General features: G+C 54.2%; 1 protein-coding gene across 1 annotated transcript; it reads right to left on the bottom strand.

Moving 5' to 3' along the window:
* Window positions 1-7,041: 7,041 nt before the first annotated feature.
* On the bottom strand, window positions 7,042-16,056 carry KLHL17 (kelch-like family member 17). The gene is made up of 11 exons (XM_009889575.1): window positions 15,821-16,056; window positions 15,273-15,394; window positions 14,596-14,817; window positions 13,435-13,551; window positions 12,064-12,277; window positions 11,830-11,974; window positions 10,772-10,939; window positions 10,329-10,417; window positions 9,170-9,243; window positions 7,940-8,121; window positions 7,042-7,270 (listed from the first exon to the last, which is right to left on the bottom strand). Exons 1-11 carry the CDS (start codon window positions 16,029-16,031, stop codon window positions 7,042-7,044), a joined length of 1,773 nt encoding a protein of 590 aa, XP_009887877.1. The 5' UTR covers window positions 16,032-16,056.
* Window positions 16,057-16,402: the final 346 nt, after the last annotated feature.

Below are 16,402 nucleotides of genomic sequence, written 5' to 3'. Positions count from 1 at the left end.
CCCCCATTCCACCCCCCCAAAGCCTCTCTCTTTGCCCGGTCTTCTTATTAAAAACCTTTCAAGCTTGGGGAATTCTCCATTAAGAAAGCGGTGCCCTCAAGGTGGGCAAATCCGGTCTTAGACCCCCATTTTCCTTGCAATTAACAACCCAGAATTAACAACCCGGCGGTGCTCAGCTGCAGCGGGCGGCCGCAGCACACTCACATTTCTTACCAGCAAACAGGACGGTGCTGGAGCCCCAAATAAATGCAGCTGGAGCCGTTTGGGGGGGGGTTGTGGTTTGTTTGGTTTGGGGTTTTTTTTGTTTGTTTTGGGTTTTTTTTGTTTGTTTGGGTTTTTGGTTTTGTTTTTTTTTTTTCCAAAAGGAAATCCATCGCTGTTCAGTTCAGCCGGAAGAAAAAAGGATGCAGAAAGATAATATTGGTGATTCTTTTGCAAGCGTTCTCCCAGGTGTTCAAAAGGCTGCGCTCAGACCAGTCCTGCTAATTAAAAAGAACCAGCCTGGATTAGAGGTGGAGCAAACCAGTATGAAAATATAACAAGTAAACAGGGGAAAGCTAGTATATACCAAAATCTAGGAATTACGGAAAAATTATAAAGGAAGCAAAACCTAAAAGGGGATGTGTATGACCAGCAAAACTAAAGGGATATTTATAGAAGAAATGCCTTAAAAGGAGGCAAACCAGAGATTCCTGACCATGGTATGAGTCCCTTACTGTGTGGAAATAGAAATAACAATAGTGAGTAGTTAATGATAATACAAAAGGCAGATGCAGAATAAATATTTCTGTTCTGTGGATTGAAAAAAAAAAAAGGCAGTACAGCCATAGGAAATGACAAACCCCTTTTCATTCCGTGGTACTGCAGGTGGCTGTTAAAAAGCAAACACAAAACTGTTGCTTGGGATTGGAAGGGCCGGAGAATTCATATTCAAGAGTTTTACAACACGGAACAACAAAGGTCTTGGATCGCTGCTGTTTATTTGCAGTAAGTCTTGCAGGAATGTGGAATTTGCAAAGAAATCACATAAATTAATGGGGATACCAATATTTCAATGGGTAAAGAAGACCATCCCGGTAATTATGGGTTTGTCAATTGACACCAGTTCCTAGGAAAATGATGTAACAGCTGTTAGGGAGTTTGCGTAACTTTTAAGAATTAAAGGAGGAGAATATAATTAATACAAATCAACTCAGGGGTATGGAAATTAGATCTTGTCGAAGTAATTTAATTGCTGCCTCATTTGAAAACAAAAATAAAAAAATCAGATTCTGTTAATATAAATAATAGTGCTGCTCTAAGAAATTAGTATCAATCAAGCACGTGATGTGACAACTTTCCAGTACGACTTTGAAACACTCCAGAGACTGTAGGATCCACCGATCTATTACAGACCGGCCGGCCAGGGAGAGGCAACAGCGACTGTGAACTGGGACTGACTGTTCGCTGGGAAGCGCGTGTCTGCCGGCTGCTCCGGGGAGCAGGTCCTGTCTCCAGCCTGTTTCGAGCGACAGTCCGGCAGCTCCATCTTGCTTCGGTAGCTGCGAGGCCACAGGGACGCAGAGGCTGGAAGCGCCCGCACGGGGAACGGACCCGCGGCAGCCAGCTGGCAAAGAGGTAACGAGAAGAGATGGGGAGAAAGTGGGGCTGGACAGATCGAACCTGGGAAAAAGACATGCATTTGTAACAGGAAAGGTTATTTCTTACCCGAACAACTCCCAGAGGACCGTGATGGCTCCTTCAACACAGGATTTTTAAAAGCAGGGGAGGACACGTTTGCTAGAAAATCTCTTTGAATCAAACTGGGATTTGAAAAGAAAATCTAGAAAATCTCTTTGAATCAAACTGGGATTTGCTATGTGAGGTCTATGGACATACTGGACGTGTTAGACTCTGTTTGCGTCTGCCTTGTCTTGGAACTGAAGCCATCCTGCAGTAACAAAATCAACATACCCCCAAAGTGGTGATTGTACAGGCAGGCAACGCTTGCCCAGAGAGGGTTGCTGATAACAAACATGCCATAAAATTTCTCAAAGGCCTCTACATCTTTGACCTTTAAAAACAGCCTCTTTAGCCCCCTCCCCTTCTGGTGTATAATCCATTAACCCTTCACGGCCAAGCAAAGCAACAGGACACCCCTCCGGAGGGGCCCTATCAGAAACCCCCTCATTTTTATGGCAGGGTGCTTCTGCAAGCTCCGTTCTCTCTGCACAGCTGTGAAACAACTTCCCAAGAGCAAAGCCACGTCCCAGCGCCTCCTGGCAGAGACCAAAAATTACAGCGAACAGCAACAACTGGGTTTTATTCAGGAGAAGTATGATTCCTCTTAAGATCCATGGCTAACACGGTCAGCACTGTGACCAGAAATGTGCCGTTCCTCCGACGTGTTTGTTCTAAATAAAACCTTACAGTTTGGAATAGCGATAGAACTGCCTCTCTCCTGCTCTTATTGCAGCTCCTGCAAATATCCATCATCTTGCTCACTGGGACACCAGTGACCCCACTGCAGCTGGCGGGGCCGGGTGTGAGGGGTGGCTGAGGACGGTTCCCTCTCTCCGGTGCGGGGCACACCGCAAGGCAAGATGCTCTCCGGATCCCCATTGCTCTGCTTCCAGGAGAGTCTGAACTGGGTAGGGAAGCAGTTAGGCTCCAGACTTTGGAAAGACTTTTACAGCCCGGTAGTTATTTATAGAAGCCCGAAACAGAAGCAAGAGCCTAGAGAGCAGCAAGAAAGAGGACACGGCGGGGCTACGGCCAAGTCTGGCATGCCTCCTGTACAGCACTGCGGCTCAACTGCAGGGCTTGCGGTACACACGCATGGGAAAGTTCCCTTTCGGGCCCCTTGGGATGTTGCCATGAAGCTTCTCATTGCTCTTTTCACCCCCTGCACTCCCACCACCGTGAAATGGGTTTAGTATTCCACCCACCACCACCCCCCGGCAGCAGTGACTGGCAGCAGCTATGGGAAGGTGGATCTGATGTGGTGCGGAACCTCCCCGCTGCTGAATGGGGCCAAAACCAGCTACGCCTGCCCCCAGGCAGCTCCCGCCCCCAGGCAAGATGCATGTGGCAGCTGGAGGTAAAGGAGGATGTTTCTCATCTGGTTTTCATTTCCACTGCAGGAGAAAGCTGTCAACAGCACTGGAGATGGGGGGTCCTAGGGACACCGGACTAGGAATTTAACAGCGGGGAGAAGTGTAGATCAGTCTGCCTCTAAAGCCTCTATGTCATGGGCTGGGCTTTTCCCAGCATCTCCAACACCATCAGCATCTTCACCCTGCTCTTTCTCTGGGGTAGGGTGATGGCACATAGAAATCACCTTGTCCGCAGGACAGCAGTGTCCCCAGCCAGGCACCCCGCTGAGCGCAGAGCCACGACCTGTGCTGAGACGCTCCTTTTAGCTCACCCGTGGTCCAGCCGTTCCTTCAAAGCTGGCTTTGCCTCCTCTGCTGATGTCCACAGCGGCAGGGCCAGTCCGAAGCGGCCTCCAGACGGGTGCCTGTCCCTGCTCTGTGCAAATGCCTCGAAACCTGGAGCGGCTGCACTCAGGCAGAGGACAATTCAGCGGTGGCAGCTCAGGCACAGATGCGGAGCAGCCTGGGCAGCACCCTCTGCCTGGGGCGCCTTCCCCTCCTCTGCAGAGGGCAATACAGAGAGCAGCTCCCTGCCTCCACGGGAGCGGGGCCAGAGAAGCCCAAAGGAAGGATGCAAGAGGCAGGATCCAGTATTCAAGAAAACGTCTTTATTGTACACGTTGGCTTCTATTGCTTGTATCCCCTCCCCAGTCCCATGTAGTGCAAAAAATTCAGAGAAACGGAGTTCCACATAAATAAGTCAGATAACTTACAGAGAAATCAAAGTGACGACGGTTTGACATGGAGTAGACCGGGTCTGCCTACCAGTAAGGCTAAGCGAACCTCTTCCCCAACGTCGGGGCAAGGGCTCCTGCCTAGCCTTGCCGTCTCACTGCAGACTGACACCGGGGTCCCTGGGCGAAACACAACAACACACACAGCCTGGAGCCACCCGCTCCGGGATGCTCCTCTGCTGGGAAAAGCTCACATGGGAAATCGCACAAATAACATTTTGGGTGAGACACCACTAACTAAAACTGGCAGAGAAGCCACACACAGTTGACGGTTCTCCTCCCCTCAGATAGGGTACTACGCACAGACAGACAGACACAGACGCACATCCCCTCCGAGGCCTTCTGCTCAGCAAGGGATGTGCAGCACCAGAAGCAAATCCACCCCGGGATCTCCTGGGGCAGATGCTGACACCTCGTGTCCACACAGTGCGGGTCGGGGTGCTCCGGACCCCCGCAAGCTGCTGGGGAACTATTTCGCCCTTTCCTTCCTTCTTTCTCTTTTTACAGGAAAGCAGTGAGCACCTGCATAGTTAGTACATCAGAGACACAAAAGGCTCCTTCCTCCCCAGGTTTCTGCAGAACAGGCTCAGTGGTGATATTGCTCAGGACCCAACCGGTGGGTGACGGGAGTCACACTGCCCGTTTCCCTGATCCTCAAGAGGCAGGACAGCATTGCACACCATTTGTAGTATAAATTGCTCAAGATTACAACTAGGGCCAAGGGCACAGAGCACAAAAATCCTCCTCAGCCTGCTACGCCTTCACACTACAGCAGCCACAGCTGGACCAGATGCTGAGCCACTGCTATAACAACTCATTCCTTGTTTGAAACCAGCCCTGTTTCTCCCTCAGCAACGGCACCTTTCACTTCTGATACGGCCGTGGGGCTTTTAGGCTGGTCCTCCTTTCAAAAGGACTCCAGAGCCAGGGGCACCTTGAACGCTCTGGTCGATACAAGTCCAGCAGAAGACTAAAATCCTGATGTTGCTTATAGGAATGGGAAGAAAAGGATCGAGACCTCGTTCACGTGTAGGCACAGGCACCCAACAGAGCAGACTTCACCGATTTCATCGTCACTTCAAACAAAGCAGATTGATGTGACCTACTTCGGGCTGCCCTACTGCCACGGCGACCAAGAGGCAACCCGCACGAGCAGAGCCTGGACATTCGCAGGGTCCTCTGCAATACAGAGGAATGGGAGAGCCGCCGAGCTGTGACAAGCTTGGCAAGTGAGAGGGAAAGGAAAAGCAGATTTAGAGTCTGTTCTAAAAGCCAAAAAGGCCTCCTCAGCCTGAGAAGCCCAGACTGTCCTCGGGAAGAGGCTGGGGGGAGAAGCAGCCCAGATTTCCAGGAGCTGCAGGTAATTTCAGGTGTCCAACGTTAGGCACTGTAAGTGGGCTTGTAAAACATGCAGGCACCCGTCCAGGAGAAATCAGATCGCCGTAAAAATTGTCTTAAGTTGGGGAGTCCCTATGCCACCTCAAACTCTCCTTTCACCCCAAAGAAAACAGAAAAGAAGAAATCTCGAGCCACTTGAAAATTCAGGCCAACAAATACCACCACCAAGTGAAATCTGAACTCTGTAAATGAGAAATGAGAAGGAGCAGGGGAAAAAAGGATAAAGGAACTCGTTCAGAACAAACAGTTAGACCATATTTCCAATGCTACATTTGAACACTATTGAGGTACCAGTGGTTGAGTCATTCCTCTATCATGTGGAGAACACCTGATAATACGTCTCAGTTCACGGCTCGTACACACACCCTACAGCATACGCATTGACAACACCACCCAAGAGGTTCCATGGCACAGCTGGGTATAGGACAGGCCTGTGACTTATAGTACTTATTTATTCAACCATTAGTTAATTAAAGTGGTTGCTTAATTGCCAGGGAGTCCCTAATTGCAAATGGTCCCTTCCATGCTGTTTTCACTGTACATACAGTATCTCACACATGCACACACACCCACACATCTATAGAGAACGTCTTCCAGGACACAGTCATCATCTCATCAACAAATAAGAAAAGTAATTGCATCCCTTCTGTTGCCTTAAAAGCAGATGGGAAGGGGAATACGAGGATAGTGTAAAAAATAAAGGGATATGAAGTCATTAAAAAATAAAATATTAGCATCGAAATATTAGCATCGAAATAAAAAAAAGGCAAAAAAAATAACACCCAAAAAAGTAATGCCAGGCAATCCTCCTCATTTGGAAGGCTGGACTGTTCTTGTTTAAGAACTGATACCTTTCCATAAACCCAGAATCTGCTTTGCAGAGAGGGGAACAGCAAACAGGCCGATCCGTTCCCAGCCAAACTGTGAACCAGGACCACGTGCAGAGAGCAGGCAGCCGCACAGTCGCTTGAACCTGGGACAGCAATGGCGTGGATGCAAACAAGGTCATTCAACCCATCTGCCTGGCTGGGGACTTCCCAGAGCAACGGTCAGCTGGGATCTTAGTGAACGAGGTGGGGCCGGCTGAGTACGGAAACACCGGAGGGTTCAGGATGCTGCATCCAGTTTTGTCTCCAAACCTCACCTCCTCCAGGCCCTGGCCCTTAGCTGGGCTTCTTCTCTTTGTGTGTTTTAAGGCATCAATTAGACACCATTGAGAACCGTACAGCGGCCTCAGAGTCTTTAACAGTGCGCAATAGGCTTGGTAAAGAGTTTGGCTACAGTGACATTCAGAGGAGCGGTTGCACATTCAGCCGTGTCCTTGGGAGGAGTGCTGTCCACCTCTGCCACCCCCCAGGACTCCTGGAAGCCTCCAAGGCTGGCTGTGCTCGTATGTGTGGCACCGGCTGGATCACGTGAATCCAAAAAGCAGCAATGGTTTAAAGTTTCCCTTCCCCAAAGAAAATATACGCCCTTTGGGTGAGTGGTGAGATGGGTCTGAACGGAGCAGAGAGCAACCCCTCTCCTCGCCCTCTAGAAGGTGGGTGCTCGTCCAGGAAGCACATTTCTAACTGCTGTGGTCGTGCTGATCCGATGTGTGCACCAAGAGCGGGGATGGCTCCGGGGGTTCACAGGAGTGCTGGGGCTGGAGGCAGCAGCCGGTACCTTCGCTCTCCTCCTACAGCGACCGGCTGCCCCGCGGGGCCGGCCACGCTGGCCTAGCACTTCGCCAGGCTCCCCTGTCCCCTTGAGGTAAGGTAGGTCCTGATTCTTTGTCAAAGGCTCGTCGAAGACACCGACAGGGTGGGCGAAGAAGGGGGCGGGAAGTTGAGGAGTTCCAGTACAGCCACCCCCACGCTGCTCCTGCGTGTGAACATGCACGAGGCTGCAACCCACTTGTTGGTACGGGGGTTGTACTTCTCGATGGAGTTCAGGCTGGAGCTCCCATCGTTGCCACCCACTGCGTACAGCCACCCATCCATGGCCACCAGGTCGTGGGTGCTCCTGCGATGACCAGGCAAAGACCAGAGGGGTGTGAGGTTCAAACACGGCATATGTGGGGTATAGAGGAGCTCAGCACCTCTGATGAACTGGCCAGAGCTCTGCCACCCCACAAAAGGGAGCGCCCAGCCTCACAAGTGCCCAGTGAAAATGATCTACTGGGGCTCCAACAGCCAATGGCAGAGTGCAGCATAGAGTCTCAGATCTTCCCCTTCACCCTGATACCCTCCTCCCACCGGAGAAGTGCCACCTCTAAGAAACAGGCCCTAGGAGCCTCAAATCCTTGGATTTCCAAGCCTTCAATCCTCCCGCAGCTCAGCAACGTCTATGTGGCCTCAGCCCGCTATACCACCCGGTTCTTTACGGCCACACAGACCGCCGAGAACAAATCCCTCTGCAGAAAATGCCTGCTGCAGAACGTCCCCGCTCTGCCCTCCTGGCACGCAGGCACCAGTCCCTCGCAGCGCAGCGGGAAGCGCGGGCTGCCTTTGTGCAGGCAGCACAGAGCGCGTCAACCGCAGTGTTAGCCAGGCCCTGGGGCATGGTCCGCATTGGACGCTTTGCGGCGCCAAGCACGGCAAGGCTCTCTGTGAGATGGGATCCCCGTTACTCACTGCAGCAGCTGAGGCTCCCCTTGCAGCTCGGGAGCGTGGCAGGGGCAGAGCTTCTTACCTACGGATGTTCATGGGCGCCACGCTCTCCCATGTGTTGGTTTTGGGGTTGTAGCGCTCAACGGAGTTAAGGCAGCTGGTCCCATCGTTGCCGCCAGCCACATAGAGCATCCCCTCCAGCACAGCCACTCCTGCGCTGCTCCGGCGGCTGAGCATATTGGCGATGGGCGTCCAGGTGTTGATCTGGGAAGAGGCAATGTGTGTTCGTGAGACAGATGTACAAGTCATTTTCCACGTACTCCTGCCAACCTAGCCCTGTGATACTCGTCCTGCGCTAACCACACACCTCCCGACATAATGGTCCTCCTCCAAAAAGACTTTTGGAGGGATCCCAGTTTGTTCCCTTCAACTCGCCCGCAGGAAGAGCTTGCAGGCCCCAGAAGAGACCTCTGCTGACTGGCTGAGGAAAGCACAGCCGCAGCCGGCAGGAGTCCTGCCATCCCGGGGGCCTGAGCAGAGAGACCTCTGTGCCAGGCCACCAGTCACATCACAGCTGAATCCCAGCCCAGTCGTGGGGGTTGAGCTGTATCTATTTCAAATCTGTACAAGTCATGACTGTGGCTTTACAGCTCATGAAAAACCTCCAGGATCTTCTCTTTGATCTTTTTTGCAGTGACCTAGTCTGCTCCAACAGAGCTGTGAAACCCCAGGCCCAACGCGTGTCCCCAGCCTGCCACCATCCCCGCTAACCGCTCTGGATGTGCACGCAGCAAGGACCTCAGCTGGAAGCAGCTCAGTGCATGAACAAGAACTGCTCTTCCTAAAGAACTTGAGCTGGCCTACAGGCAATGGGGATAGAGAGAGTTCTGGTGGCTGAAAACCTCAAAGAGATATCTTGGAGCCTGTATGGATGAGCTTTGGCTCATTTTGCTCTGGATTGCAGCCCAGATGCTCCGCCCCTGCAGAAGAGCTGGGGAGAGGGCTGATACCCACTCCATCTCATAGTCACACATGGTGGCTAAATTCTCCGAGCAAGGTGGCAGGGCCGTGCTGCACAGGCTTGCGTGGCACACCTTCTGCTCCACCACCGCTGCAGTACTTCGTTAGGAAGTAGTCGCATCTTAACCTACGGCAGCAGTTGGCAAGAGACCACGCGTAGCTGACCTCTCACCATCTGCTAAGTTCTCTAGCGACTTGTGTGGCCCTCGGCTTTCTGCAGGGCCCTTGCAGGCATCCATAACGAGGGGAGAAGGAAAAAAGGGTTACCAGGCATGCTCTCTCTCGTATTTACCTGGGGCTCATACTTTTCTACTGTGGCTAAGTGGGATGAGCTGTCATATCCCCCAACGGCATAGAGGTTGCCTTCTGCAAAGACAGTCACACACACACACGCACAGGAGTTAGCTAAAGAGCGTGGCCCCAGTCCCAGCACAGCCTCCCATAGCTCTTGCACAGGGTGCCCGTACCGGTATGAGCCGCAGTGCCTCCGGCTCCCCAGGCAGCCAAGCTCCTCTCAGCCGGGCTCCCCCCTCCCCTTGCAGCATGGAGCGTTGTGAAATATTCATCAGGCAATTTCTCTGCCACGCTGCAAGCTTCCCAAAGAGCTCCTTCACTTCTTGACCTCCTCATTATGGGAGCTGCAAGTGCTCCCCGCCAGAGCAATGGGTTATTTTTAGCAGCGGAGGCTGGAGCAGGGGAACGCCAATAAAGGCTGTGGCAGGCAGAGAGTAGGAGCTGGTGATGGAGGGGGGGAACCTCTGAGTCAGCACTGAGGGCTGAAACCACAGAACAGGGTAGGGGAGAGGCACCACGGGGACACCGCACAGCAGTTCCTGGGATGGTGGGTGCTACCCTGGCGTGCCCAGGGAGGTCCACCACCTGCCAGGGTGGAGAGTGGTACTTGCATTAACCCCACAGCTCCACTAAACCATGAAGCGGCCAATTCTCACACTGCATCCTCCTTAAGGACAGCACTCGTTCAATGGAGTCAGGAGACATCACAGCGCTGCACCTAATATTGTGACACCCCTGGTAGAGACAGTTTTGACCCCGCACTACTGCTTGGATCATCAGTAAATGGACTGTCCTGCTTTTGTAATGAAGGAGTAATAAGGTTGTCTCTTCCTTTTTAGGGACAGGTGATCATCCAAAGCCAGCCCTCTTGCTCCAGGTAGAAGGACCACAAAGGAGCTGAGGAAAGGGCTGTGGATCCCTTCAGGAGTTGCCTCCACAATGTGATGAAACCCAATTACTAGGGAGACTGAGGAAGAGGGCAGAGGAGAGGAACATGGCAGAACATGGCAGAGAAATGGCTGGGCTACCCGGACTCACAGCTAGGGAATCTAGGGAGAAGGGGCAGGAACTAGCATGGAAGAACATCAAAAGGAACCACCAGAAATGCAAGAGACAGTCTGCACAGAAGTTAGTCAGGTCCTCATGCCATCACCCACCTAGCGTTGCCACCCGGACGTAGCGTCTCCTGGTGCTCATGGCAGCGATGGATGTCCAGGTGCCTGTCAGAGGGTCGTACCGCTCTGCGCTGCAGCAGGCAGGGACACAGGAACATAAGGTGTGACACTGGCAAAACCCAGGTCAAAGCTCTTTGCCACAGACCCTCAGGGGCAGCTCCCGAGGAAGCTTGGGAATAGACAAGGAAAATGGAGGGAAGAACTAACAAAGGCTGAGTTCTCTTGTGGCAGAGGGCTACAAAATGTTTTTTCCCCTGAAGAAACATTGCCAATCAGGCCAAAGACACTGGAAGACAGAGCTGGATTGCAAGACATCTATTCTGGGGCCAGTCCATCTGTCAGGAGTTGGCTCTGTGGGCTCCCTGGGTACCCAGTGCCAAGGACAGTGCATGCAGGAGCAGCGGAGGAGCAAGGCAATCCCCTACCTGTTCAGGCACGAGGCCCCATCGTACCCCCCAGCGGCATAGAGAAGCCCGTGAAGCGCTGCTACACCCAGGCAGCTCCTCCTGGTGCCCATGGACACCTCAGGTTGCCAGGAATTGGTGACAGGATCGTAGGACTCCACTGTGGCCAAATCAGAGGTCCCATCGTAGCTGTAGGGAGAAAAAGGGACAACATGTAAGAGCTGGGAAGCCTGGCGTCGCAGGTGAGGCTCAGTGCAGGTGAGGCTGCGGGCTGGTCCTACAGCTCTAGAGCTGACCAAGAGCCTTGGGTCCCTGTCACCACCCCTCCCTTCTCTCTCCTGCCCATCTTCCTCAAAGCAGAGTGTACCAAAAGCACTTGCTGAAAGCGCAGAGCCCTTAGCGGAGCCCTCCTGGGGGTCTGGAAAGAAAATGGGTCTCAGAGGGCACCGCGCACCGGGGCAGAGGCGGCCTGGGGAGTTAGCAGGTTCCTAACAGCCTGTAGCACAGTGCTGAGGGACATGGGGGGAAACGGCGTGAGTCCAGGACGTAGCCATCACCAAGGTGAGAGCTACAAACTCACTGTTCCGACCTGCAGGGGTAGGGCAAGTAGTTTTCATAGATTCATAGAATGGTTTAGGTTGGAAAGGACCTTGAAGATCATAGAGTTCCAACCCCCTGCCATGGGCAGGGACACCTCCCACCAGCCCAGGTTGCCCAAGGCCAAGTCCAGCCTGGCCTTGAACACCTCCAGGGATGGGGCCTCAACAACCTCTCTGGGCAACCTGTTCCAGTGCCTTACAACCCTCAAAGTGAACAACTTCTTCCTAATGTTTAATCTAAACCTGCCCTCTTCCAGTTTAAAGCCATTCCCCAGTTTAAAGCCAACATTTCAGCTGTTACTCCTGCAGTCGGTAACCCAGAGATATGGGATTGCTTCACCCGGAGGTTGGCCCTGGCAGGCTCTGCTGGCCACCTCTGCTCCCAGAGCAGCTCTGCGCCGCCCTCACCGCCGGCTCCGTGCAGAAGGCGCCGACGGCATCCCTGCCAGCTCCCCGTGCACGGCTCCGTGCCCTCCTTACCCGCCCACGGCGTACAGCTTGTTCCCAATGGCAGCAACGCCCACTCTGGCCCTGCGAGTCGACATGGAGGCCACCATGTGCCACCGGTCCGTCCGCGTGTCGTAGGCCTCGCAGTCCCCGTGGATGGCGAACAGGCTCCCCCCACCTGCGCACGGGATGGCAAACGGAGCAAACAACAGTCCAAAGGCCCCGGGAAGGGGTCTGCGTGTATGTGAGCGCGCGGCGGGGCCTTACCCACAGCGAAGAGGACAGTGCTGGCCCCCTCGCAGCGCCGCGGCCTCGTCCTGCTGTTGCTCAGGACCCCTCTCTGCTCCGGCATGAGGTGGTACTTGAGGGCTTCGATCAGCAGGTCCTTGCACTCCGAGTGATGCCGCACCAGCAGCTCCGTGTCCACGTTGCTCATGAGGAAGTCCCGGCTCAGCAGGGGCAGCCGCACGCACTTCATAAGCTGAGGGGGAGAGGAGCTGCATCCCATCGGCAGGGGGGGAAGGGGTTGTCCCAGGGCTGTCCCCCACACCTCCCCTACAAACCCCGGGGACCCTGGCAAGGCTGACTCCACCTGGAGATGGCATCCCGCTCGCTAGGCAGGAGAGGCACCCGGTGGCGACGGGCACCAACCAAAGCACATGCAGCAATTCAGCTTTCATGTCTCTGCAGAGCAAGGAGCCCTCAGCCTGGCCGTGACACGTCCCACAGTCACCCCAGGTCCCCACCTTGCCCTCTGCCCCTACCCACATTCTCTTCCAGCGCTCATGCTACAAGTAACAGTCCTCGCAGCAGGGCTGCGGAGCCCAGAGACCACCACTCTCCATCTGACACGTCCCACGTTGCCTGCACTGCCCACAGGAGGGATATTTGCAAACAACTGGAAAGGTGGAGACAGAACTTCTCCAGGGTGCAGCCCTGAGGTAGGTGGAAACCCTCAGGCACAGTTCTTCCTCATCCTGCCCCAGCCTTCAGGAGGACACCGAGGGATGCCTCCTCTGAGGTCACCTAAGGACGCTTCCTCCAAGGACACCTAGGGATGCTTCTTCCCACCCGCCTGGAAGCATGAGAGCGGGGCTGCTGGAGGCACCGACAGCCTCTACTGGAGTGCGAGGCTGCACCCATGAGAGGTGCCCATGCTGTGCCGAGCACTGGTGGCCCCGCAGGAAAGGGCTTAACCACGTCTCCTCCAGTTGCACCTTTGGCAGGCAGGAGGCTTGCAGATCCATGCTCCAAGGTACAGACGCAGAGAGACAAAAGCATGAGTTAAGAGAAGTCCCTGCTTAAATTTGCAGGAGCTTTTTGTTTGAGGATGCAGGTGAAAGCTCTGGAAGTCTGCAGGCAGGGCTGACACACAACCTCCCCAGAGCCCAGCGTGCCCAAGCTGCCAGGGGTCTGCGAGGGCATCCCCCTCGGATATGTCAATAGTTTGGACTTCATTCTGGGAGACTGAACTCCCTCAGCAACACCTTCATCTATGCCTGGACTGGAAGCGGCATGGCAGGGACCTGCTGTCCCTGCTCTCTGACCCACCTGCAGCTTCCTTCAGCTGTGTCTCCACCCAGACCAGGCACTCAGAGCTGGTGGGTAGAACCAGGCCACCTTCCCCAGCACACTCACCCTGGGGACATGCTGTCTTCTGCTGTCCACGTCGTGTTTGACCCAACTGAGCACAGCACGGTACACCTCCTCCTCTGATGGCACGTTGAGGCTGTCACTAGAAATGAGGTCCAGCACCTGCAGAGTGGGGTGGAAAGGGCAAGTGTTGGTTGATATGGTTTGGGAGGAAAGGACACATTCACACCCCCACGTAACCGACCCAGCAGAACAGCACTGGCAGAGGTAGACCCCACGCCTCCTGTAGATGCTGGCAGTTGAGGGGTGTAGAGCTATTCTTTCTCACTGAACACAAAGGGCAACTGGGTTCCCCAAACCAGGCAGGTGCTGCTGCGCCTCTCCTCTCCTTGCAGCATGGGTGTGGAGGCAGCTCTGCCCTCTATCATCCTCCTTGGCTCCTTCCCCCCCGTTCTGTGTCTGAAGCTGCTGCAATGCCTGACACTTCCAATCAACATCAGTGAGATCAGGCAGATGACTCTGCTTGCACGCGTCCCCTCAATATTTCATGGGATAGAGCCAAGTGCTGTTCCCAGCACGCTCCCTTCACTTGCCAAGGACTATGGAGCTGGAGCAAGTGGAGATACGTACCCTCCCGTTGCTGCCACGCACCCCCCTGCCCCGAGAATGGGTGAAGGGAGGTGTCTGTATCCCAGTGAGGGACGATACAGGGTCAGGGGATGCAGAGCAAGGACTGGGAACGCCTGCTGGCCAGGGCACAGCACCAGGGCAGGCAGCGATGAGCCAGGGACCATCCTGGCACCACACGAAGAGCCACAGGAAACATTAGCTGAGCTCTGAATTAAACACCACAGCTACATAACCAGGGCAGCCAGAACTTACTCCTTGGCCCGTGCCTCCAGAGAGAGGGCAGTACGCTCGGAGCTCACGTGGCAAGCACCAGCAACAGCAATTATCCTCCGTGCTACCCTCCCATCCCTATTTCACATGGGATTAAGCTCGCTCTCTGACAGCACTTTTCCCATGTATTGTCTCTCCATTGAGCGGAGAGGACCAAAGCACAGAATCTGGGTCCGTTCTCCTGCCAAACCCTGTCCCCTCTCAGTGAAGGTTCCTTGGGCTCTTCACATGCATGCCGTGCCTTCCAGGACAGAGCACGAAAAGCCTTGTCACACCCAGACCTTCACACTCCCATCGGGACCTCACCTGTTTAAGAGGCAGCAACATGAACTCCTCTGTCTTGGACACCTCCACGAAGTGTTGGAGGACATACTTGTGCGCAGACTTGAGGAGGTCACTGCAGGAGTGAGTGTCAGCGAAACCCCGGATCCCCAGGCAGTTGGATGGGTCGAGCTGGCTGAGGAGGAACTTGCAGCAAGCATCCCGCACACCATTGAGCTGAAGCAGGCTGGCAGCAGGAAGAAGTGTCTGGCAGTGGAAAAGAATGGGGGAAAAGAGAGTTTCCAGGGCAAGGAAACTATTTTCACCCTTGTCTCACTGCAAGTCAATAACAGAACAGGCTTACTGAGCACCTTCAGGCACACAGATGCATAGAGGACAAAGCATTCTTTGTTTCCAACAGGACTCAGTTAAAGAAGAGCTAAGAGGGACACCCGCTACTCCCCACAGGGCCAGGAAATGGCAGGAGAATGGCAGATGCTCATGACTAGATCTGGCCATTGCACAGTGCCTTGAGGAGGCAGTCGCAGGAACCACACTTCTGGGTGCAGGGGAGCAGACGAACGCCCTGAACACCACCAGATGCAGGTGCCATCACAGAACAACACCTGAAAGCGTTGAGCAGGAGAGAAGAGCCCCCAGGAGGCAAATCTCGTACAGAACGGCTCTGTGGAGAAGAGAGATTTTGGGGGGAAAGCTCCTACCTGCACATTCCCCTCGCCCACCACAATCTCAGCCGTGTAAGCGTATTGCACCAGCTGCTCCAGGGCCTGCGGGTCAATGTCGTGCAACGTCACATGGGTCTGGCGGCTCTCACTCATCTCATCTGGGGCAACACAGATACTAGACATGAGCAAAGTCCCACAGCAGGATTGTTTCCCCCCAGGAAGACTTGATCATGCATGGAACAAGCCGCCTCCACCTCCACAGCCCAGCAGCACAGCCCAGAAAGGTCTCCTACCCACCTCTTAGCAAGGAGAAGGAGCAGTATACTCTAGGGAATGGGGTCCAAGTCTGCAGGACGGGCATCAAGATACCTGTGCAGGGTGTTACGGGCACAGGGCTTCATGGAAGGGAGCCAAATGAGGAATTCACAGAGATGGACTCACAGAGATGATATACAGGCATCACATTTCCATAGGAGAGGGCAGTGAGAATAGGGAGCGGGACAGAAAGGGCAGGGGTTTTCAGGGAGGAGAGGGTTTGAAGAGCAGGGAGACCCTGGCCATGGGGAAGAGAGGACACTACTTGCTTGTGAACATGGCGTGGAAGTACGGGCTGCAGGACGCCAGCACCACCTTGTGGGCCTTGATCTCCTTGGTGCCCACATGGAGGACAATGTCGCAGAGCAGCCCACGCTGTCGCATGCGGTTCATGCACACGAAGGCATCATGATAGTGCCGCTTGGAGTTGTGGGAGATGCTGTGGCCATCACGGTTGAGGAGCTGCACGCCTCCTTCCATGGCTGCAGGTGGTAGATGGTGGGCTTTCCCTTCTCACCAGCACTGGCATGGGGGAAAACCAAAGCATTACTCAGGCAGGAATAGCTCTAGTCCCAGACAATTCCCATGGCCCCCAGGTATGCCCGCCACTGCTCAAAGACCCCCGTGCAAGAACAGCTCCTGTCTAACCAGCCCCTGCCAGGGAAACATCATCCTGCTCATAAGCCAACGCTGGGCAGGAGATAGTGCCTGAAACAACACAAGTCATCTAAATCGATGCTAAGACTCTTCTCTGTTCTGTGACACTCACTGCTACCCAGCTGTGTTCATCTTTGGATCGATATCCTCCTCACCTGCCTTCAGAACAGTACTGCTCTACAACATACGCGCTC

Source organism: Charadrius vociferus, unplaced genomic scaffold (genome assembly GCF_000708025.1).
Source record: "Charadrius vociferus isolate BGI_N301 unplaced genomic scaffold, ASM70802v2 scaffold477, whole genome shotgun sequence".
NCBI lineage: Eukaryota > Metazoa > Chordata > Aves > Charadriiformes > Charadriidae > Charadrius > Charadrius vociferus.
The sequence above is the reverse complement of the archived record's forward strand: the minus strand, read 5'-3'. Positions and strand labels throughout refer to the sequence as shown.